This window comes from Coturnix japonica, chromosome 1, assembly GCF_001577835.2.
Source record: "Coturnix japonica isolate 7356 chromosome 1, Coturnix japonica 2.1, whole genome shotgun sequence".
NCBI lineage: Eukaryota > Metazoa > Chordata > Aves > Galliformes > Phasianidae > Coturnix > Coturnix japonica.
This window is the reverse complement of record NC_029516.1, coordinates 140,829,654-140,837,618: the sequence shown is the minus strand read 5'-3', so window position 1 is coordinate 140,837,618 and position 7,965 is coordinate 140,829,654. Positions and strand designations below refer to the sequence as shown.

At 33.4% G+C, this 7,965-nt stretch overlaps 1 protein-coding gene across 7 annotated transcripts in view; it reads right to left on the bottom strand.

Annotated features, from left to right (window-relative positions):
- DACH1 (dachshund family transcription factor 1) overlaps positions 1–7,965 on the bottom strand; it is a 351,137-nt gene that overhangs the window by 97,554 nt on the left and 245,618 nt on the right. For 4 of the 7 annotated variants that reach the window (XM_015851658.2, XM_015851656.2, XM_015851659.2 and 1 more), the window contains 2 exons: positions 5,989–6,124; positions 3,885–4,022 (listed from right to left, as the gene is read on the bottom strand). In XM_015851658.2, the coding sequence (XP_015707144.1) occupies positions 3,885–4,022; positions 5,989–6,124 (274 nt within the window). The remainder of the gene's footprint in view (positions 1–3,884; positions 4,023–5,988; positions 6,125–7,965) is intronic. The other 3 variants (XM_015851657.2, XM_015851661.2, XM_015851660.2) reach the window with 1 other exon arrangement.

Sequence of the window (7,965 nt, the reverse complement as noted above, 5' to 3'; positions counted from 1 at the left end):
ACATTCAGGCTTCATTTGCTGTTGGTGTCAGTCTAAAAAAATATAAATTGATGCAGACAGAAAATTCTAATCTGATGCCCTAAGGCCAGATTCAATAAAACACTTAGGCATCTAAATTTGGTGTTAAATCAAGTAACTTTTAGGTGTTTGTCCCCCAGAATGGTATCCTGGGCTGAAGTGAGGAAGGAGCTTACATTCCGACTTACTGCATAAGGTAGGAATTGCAATTATCTGTTGGGGGGGGTGGGGGCGGTGTTAAGCAGTCACCGCCACCAGCATCCATTAACAGAATCCAAGCCAGGTACTTCAATAGATACCAGGTATCTATTAAAGTTAACAAGTGAAATTGTAGTTTGCCTAAGCCAATATGAAATACAGTGCAGCTATCTGAACATAGCGAAGAGAGGAACTCTGTGAAATGGACCAAGCTATAAATTCCACCTTGCAGATGCACTAAGACCAGAGTGTGGGTTGGAAGAGAAAAGGGATGATGTTAAAATATACTTCTTTCACACAACTCACAGTGATTACAGATTTGTTCAGGACACACGTCACAACTTCAGTTCTCTTTTTTGTCCACAAGGAATAAGAATCTACGCTTCCAACCTTAAAGAGGGAAGGGATGAGAAGCTAACTTCCAAGCCACTGATTATTTTGAACTCTTTTGTTGAAAGACTTCAGACCAATGAGCAAGAAAAATGTAAGATTTAAGTCATCTTAAGCTTAGGTTTGCTGGTACTTTCTCCTTTTTATGCTTTTTTGAGATTTATTAAACAAAATCACTAAATGGGTTAGATTTCAGACACTAGAAAGCTATTATTTTCACAATTTCATATGGGGAGATCTGCACAACCTGAGATACGACCTGAGCAGGAGTTCTGCACTTTCAATCTTAGTAACAAAAATCCACCTAAGAACTAAGTAATACAATATACCTCAGCAGAAATTTAGGGACTATCCAGAGCAAACTATTATGTTCATAGATACTTTACTGAACCTGAAAAGATCCAGTCTCTTAATTTTAAGTCTGAATGCATCCTTCTGCTTCACAAGTCTTTTTTAGCTCTAATTATTTTATAATCTATAATAAATCATAGGTTACAAAATTAAATACTTGGTTTTGATGATGGCTGTCAAGTACTTGAACTAACAGTGCATACATTCTATGACATTCTTATAGTGGATTTAAAAAATCAGCTATCCTTTAATAAGGGAAAAAAAAAAAAAAAGAGTACTGTAAATCTACAGTACACAGGCAGTAACACCTTGAATTCCATATGAATTCTGAGGCAGAAGTGCTCTGCAACATCTCCTGCACATCCTCCATTTTTCAGACTGGGAATCTGGATGCAATACAACACAACTCAGCAAATCTAACTTTTCTCCTCCTGGAACTCAGAAAGCGAGTGGAAGTTCATATGTTTATGCCAAGTTTTGTTCCACCATGAAGATAAGAAATAGGCAAGTTGTGCATTTGGAATCAGTAAGTGGAAGACATCCCCAACACCCACCATTTACACATGGTCTTTGAAAACAGAAGTTATTCCTAATTTTCTGCAACAAATATGTAATCTTTAAAAACTTTATAGCACTCTCTCTTTTACACTACTACGGGTGAGAAAGATGATTAGCCTATCTGTCTTACAATAAAACATTTAAATTCTCCTGTACTGATCAGCTGTCTCCCTTATAATTTCTTTTCACTTCTTTTTGACTTCTCTATAAACATTAAATAATTTTTCCTTAAGCTCTCAACACTTCAGATATTTTAACAATTTTTATTACTATTATTATTATTATTATTAATTGGAAGGAGGTACAAGAAGAGCATAGGCAGTGCCCTTATACCAAGCAGGATTTCACAGGCTCTCACAGGATCAATTAAAGAACATTTTGTAGTTGCAGCTGATAGATTCGTGCCAACAAACATTTAGAAGACAATGAAGTAATGTTTAAATGCTCATAATACCTATTCAGAATATCTCTTTTCCTCTGATTTATTTTTCCTTTTGATCCAGGTAATGAGGGTGATGTCTTCAACTCTGAGAGTACTACTTCCTATTAATGCTTGTTAGTATTTTTTAACACGAATGCATTCTAACTGATTTGTACTGTTAAGCAACGGTTTTGAAATCGGATTGCAAGCTCACAGTGACAAAATTAGATCATTACTATCTCCAGAAATATCTATAAGCTAAATCACTATTTTAATACAGATTAGACCAGTATTAAAGTTACAGGATTGGTAACAGAAACATGATAAATATAGTCATGACAAAAAAATCAAATTTTAATTTACCCTATCAATCTAGATAGCCCATAAATACTTATTATTACTTTGATATGCTGGAACAGAAGGGAAACAACAATAAAAAACAAAACAAAACACCACCAAAACAAATAAAAATGAACAAATAATAACAAAAACAAAAACACAACAAGAAAATAGAAGATTTGTACTAAAGAAGGAAAAAAAAACCCACAACTATTTTTTCATCATTCTCAAGACTTTTGCTGAGAACACATCTTGCAAAAAATGTGACCTGGATATTTGGAATATTACTGCCTTGTTTATACAAAACCTTTTTTAAAGAAATGAACGACGTAAAAAACAGTAGCAATTCTAACTATGCATGTCTTTCTGCCAGATTTACCAGCCTGATTATACTTAAATGAGTAACTTCAAAGGCTGAAAAAAATCATTTATGGAAATGCAAAACAAATCTATTTGATCACACCATATTTCACAGCAGGGATACAATTTGTAGGGGCTGAGTGAGGGCATAGTGACACACAAACATGTTGTGTGTTCAATGAACCAAAATAAATGGTTAATATAAAAGAAATGTTTCCATTAATTTTTGGGGGTAATCCTATTAAATATGCCACCTGTCCAGAATAGAAGTGTCCAGATATTATTTTTTTTTCTTATTTTATTGTTCAAGCACAAAGCAGAGAAAGCATCACCTAATAGCTCTTAAAATGAAAATACAACACAAAATGACATATTTTGAAATCTCTCACTGAAGAGAATTTCTCTAGCTGTTTCAGTATGTGACTGTTATACTTTTAATTTCCTCTCTCACTGTTCTCAATTAAGTATTTGGTTTATTTTTTTCTGATAAGCCCCCAAATACCTCTTCAACTGATTTTTCTTATTTCTCACATCCCCTCCAACAAAATGTTTCATGTCCATTAATAATATTTAAAATGTGTATCTATTTAGTAAACTTAATACATGAAATATACCTTTTAAATTCAACCAGTCCTCCAAAATATCCTGTAACAACCCTGTACAGGAACATAACTTTGAATATCAATAGAGATTAAATGGTGTCATAATCAGTATAAGTGCATGTGGACTATTCACCTAGATCAAACACTTTGGTCATATACTCAATTAAATTTAAATCCCATTATATAATGTGTACCAGCCTCATTTTATGCAATTCCCTAATTTAATGACTTGGTATTAGCCTTTTTTCTTTTTGCACACATGGACTAATTTTCACGGTGCTCAGTTCCTTTGGGAAGTAGGTCATTAAAGTCAACTGGATGGAGACAGAAACTTAATACCTAAACAGTCTTGTACAAGGGCCAGAAACACAGCAGTACTATAAAACTGTTTTTCACTCATCCCTCTTTGTAATATCTGTGAAATTCCCACCTCATATAAATATTGATCATTAATGTCAAGGACCACAAAACAGAAGAATCCAAAAAGCTATCATTCTGTTATAACTAAATTTCCAAAACACCAACAATAAGCACAGTATAAAATAAATCACAATTTTTACTGAGCTACTGAAAAAAATGAAAATAAAAATAATAATAATTATTAAAAAAATTACAGTGAAATAGTAAAGTCCTAATATTTATATTACCTTTCTCAATGTGTATTCTTTTTGACTCGTGTCCCATGTCATGACCAGCCAGATCACCTTCTTTAGGCCCAGGAAGGACATTAGGAGACAAACCCATCAGCATTTGGTTCATAGATAGCCCATTCTGATGGACAGCTGCTAGACAAAAGCATACACAGAAATAAAATCGATCATTACATTAAGAATATTTATTTCTAATTATTTTACCTACTCTTCCTCTTAATTACACAAAAAAATCTAGTAATCTTAAGGTTACTTAATTTGTGCAATAGGCATATAGAGAGTGAACCAATTTCTTCTTATACCTTTTTTAAATTGGCTTGACTCAGTTGTATATTTTCTTGTTTATTTAACAAAAATTGAAATTCCAATCAAAACAATATGGAAAAGAACAGAAGGTTCTAAGGGAGACATTTATTGCATGAGGTGTAGTTAGCTCTAGAAAAGTTATTTTGTGTGTTATCTAAATTAAGCACTGTGGTATTCAAGGTAAGAATTCACTGTTTTTCAGAAATGTATTGTTCATCAGATTTGCAAATCAGACAGCTAGAAATCTACAAGAACTGCTCTAAGAATCCCACAAACCCAGAAACTACTAGAAGGCATGAAATATCCCTAAATTATCCCTAAAAATTGCATTTGCAACGGTCTTGGTCCATTTTCAATGCAACCTTTTTTTCATAGGTAGCTCATATTTCTGTAGTAGTCATTCTTGCTGGTACCACAAAAGCAGACGTACTTAAAAATCAGCTGTGATGACAACAAATCAGATAGGAAGGAAAAGGATTGTTTCTTTCAGTAAGTTACTGAAGTGATCCAGTATTTAAGGAACTTTGTTATGATCATTACTGGGCGAGACAACAGGCTGAGATTCCACTCTTGTCTGCTGGTACGTAAGTAGACAAAATTAAAGGAGAAGTCCACTTCTTAAAAAAAAAAATGTAATTCCTTAGCAAAAACAACAGCAATCTTTCTGTATATAACTCAAATATTTATTTATTTTTTTATTTGAGTATTTTACTTATGAATTCATAAAAAAAATCAGGAAACAGATCAAAGTATATGGGATACTAGTCTAATCTACACTCTCAATTATCCAAGTGATAAGAAAACAGAATTCTCAGCTTGTCATGGTCAGGCCTCATTTATTTTTTTGGTAACTCATTTTTCATCACAAAGTAATGACAGATCCTTCATCTGAAAGTCAGTGAAGAACTAGTTTCCTGAATCTGCAGAGTTTGAATGGAAACAGTCTAGAAAACTCATGTTTGCATCTAATCAATATGTCTACGTACTTCATAGCTATTTCGTAGCCCTCATTTTATATGCTAAATTCTTCAGTTCTACCTGCTAAAAAATTCAACTGTGGAAAGATGCCTTAAAAGCATAAAAATCTGTAGTGAAACAGTAACAAAGGAAACGGATAAGTTAAATATAAATTTAATATCTGAAAATAATAGGTATTTGAATCCACAGATATTAACCTGGAATAGTATAGAGCCCACTGTTTCTGTCACATAATTTATGTCCCCTACACAGGGCATTAATAAAAATGGTATTGCTCTGTGACATCATGGTTTCATTTCACCCCACTCCACGTGAACTGTGAGGTAATAACACTCTTTGCATCAATTCTCACCATTACAAGTTTCTACATTTCAAGAATTTAAAAAGTATACATATTTTTAACTGATTTACACTTCTTTTCTTTTTTTCCCCCAAGTAATTCTGTGATGTAAAATGCTGCTTATGAAGCCAGATTCAATTCAGAAATCTAACTAGACTAGCCAAATTAAATAAAACTTTAAATAAAGATTCATATGTTCAGTTGTAAAAACTAATCTAGCAAATTAGTTCCTGGCTGTAATTCATATATTTTATCTTTATGTTTAATATGACATGATGGCAGTTTATATCAGTACCTGGTATTACAGGTATTACAGTACAGCTAACTGGGGAACTCGAAGTTGGGAAACAGTCATTGCAGCTGAACTTCTAAACACGATACCTGTGAGATCTACTTAAGATGAGGGCATTTTGATTAGAAAAAACAGCTGCACCTAATCAAATTTAAAGTGGTAACAAGGAGAATAATGTGACCTACGGATTCTGTCTGAAGAGCTCTCAGTCCGTGCAGGAGAGCTGGACACACTGCTGCTTCGATGAGAGGATGGATGGCTGCCAGGTCTTCGGCCCTCTTCAAGAGAAGGAGCAGGAGAAGGGCTGTCTGGAACACGTTCCTATACCCCATGAAAAATAAGTTTTAAAAAAGGCATGTTAAAACTTGGCTTCCAAGGATCATTTCCCTAAACTGTATACCCTTCCTAAATCAAAACCTATCTTTTTCTTCCATCAAGGTGTCCAGAATTTGCATCATATTCTCAAAGGGAACTTTGCAGTTTTAGGACTGAAAACTCATGTTAGTATGCTATGTGAGAGCTGCTCATCCTGTCAGGATTTTAAATTGCCTTCTGGACTACTTATAAAGATACAGGTTTTGCTTTGCTTTTGGGTTTTCTTTTAGTAACTTAAATCAGTGTGCTGCTGAATTAGAAATATATGTTTTGTTTACTAGCTTACAAACATTAGCGTTAGAGGATGTGAAATAAATTATACTTTACTAAATAAATAAAGGCCAGTCACTGCTGTTTTAACCCATGATTAATTTTATTCCCTAACTTAGTATCAAAGGTGTTTTTGAGAAAAGTGATTTTAAAGAACTGCTCTAGATCATAAAGAAAACTGGACCAGAGTCTGAGTGTCTTCCAAATGATGGAACACAAATCAGGAAGGAATCATACTTTGAGAATTAATGTTTTACACCTTTGTCCTTATCAGTTCTTTAAAATATGGAAAAATGCCCACCAGCATACTTCTGTCCAGAGGAAAACGTGTCATGACAGCTGGGAGGAGCTACAGTGCACTTTGATTTTGAAAGTCACAGCATGCAGACATTGATGGCTCGGACTGCACTTTTTGCTATGTGAAAACTGTCAAAATGCACCTGAGCGATTTACCCAATATTTACTCAGAATTCTGAATGAAATAATGAATAATAGCACAGAACAGTCCTTTCCAGAAAAATAACAATTTCCAGAAAAGTAACAATTCTGACTTCCAATGACACAAATGCAGAAAGAGTATACATACAACTCACTAAAATCATTCAGTAACAAAATAATGCACTTTGTATGTTCAATAACATGTACTAAATCTTCCAGTTACAAATATCTTGAAAGAGTTTTTCTGAAAAGAGAATCATGCTCCTCACAGTGTACATTGATTTTGCAACAGTAATTATTCTTCATGCACAGCAGTAAGATGAATGTTAATTCTGTTGAATGCATTCCTACGATGCTTAGCAGCACAACTATTTACAGTAATCAATAGATTTGTTCCAGGTAAGCTTTACAATAAATGTCTGTTAAATTTGCAAAGGGACTCAATGGGCCTATTAATGAAGTTGGAGAAGACCTTTCAGAAAAGCGCTTCAAAATGTTTAAATAGTGAATAATCTTCGGTTTTTAAGTTAAAAACATTGATGAGAATAGTTTAACTGCATCATAGCTCTAGGCTTATTTTTACTTTGATTGTGTTTATATATCCATGAACTGGGTATTCAAGAGGAGGATTATAACACAGATGCTTTCCAAATGTAGAAGATTCATTTCTTCAGATTTAGGAGGATTTAAGTATGCACAACGTACAGATTTGGTATAAATTGGAACACAGTATATTTAATCATTAAATTAACATATAATTTCACTGTTTGGCTTACAGTGCATTGTTCTTAGAAGGGTTTCATTAAAATGAAATCCAGTGAGCATGTAAGATTTGAATACAGAGCTGCAGAGTAAATTAATTTATTTAAACAGCTTAATTTGTTTATCCTATTTATTTATGTGTGCTTTTACAGCACACATTATGAGATGGCGAGAGTAAAAGGAATTTACAGGACAACAAAATATAATTATTGTGCAAACAAAACAGATAATGAGTTTTATTCACATATAATATGACATAGCAGACAAACTCTATGAGAAAACTAAATACACTGGCTTTATCAATTCATTTGTAAAAG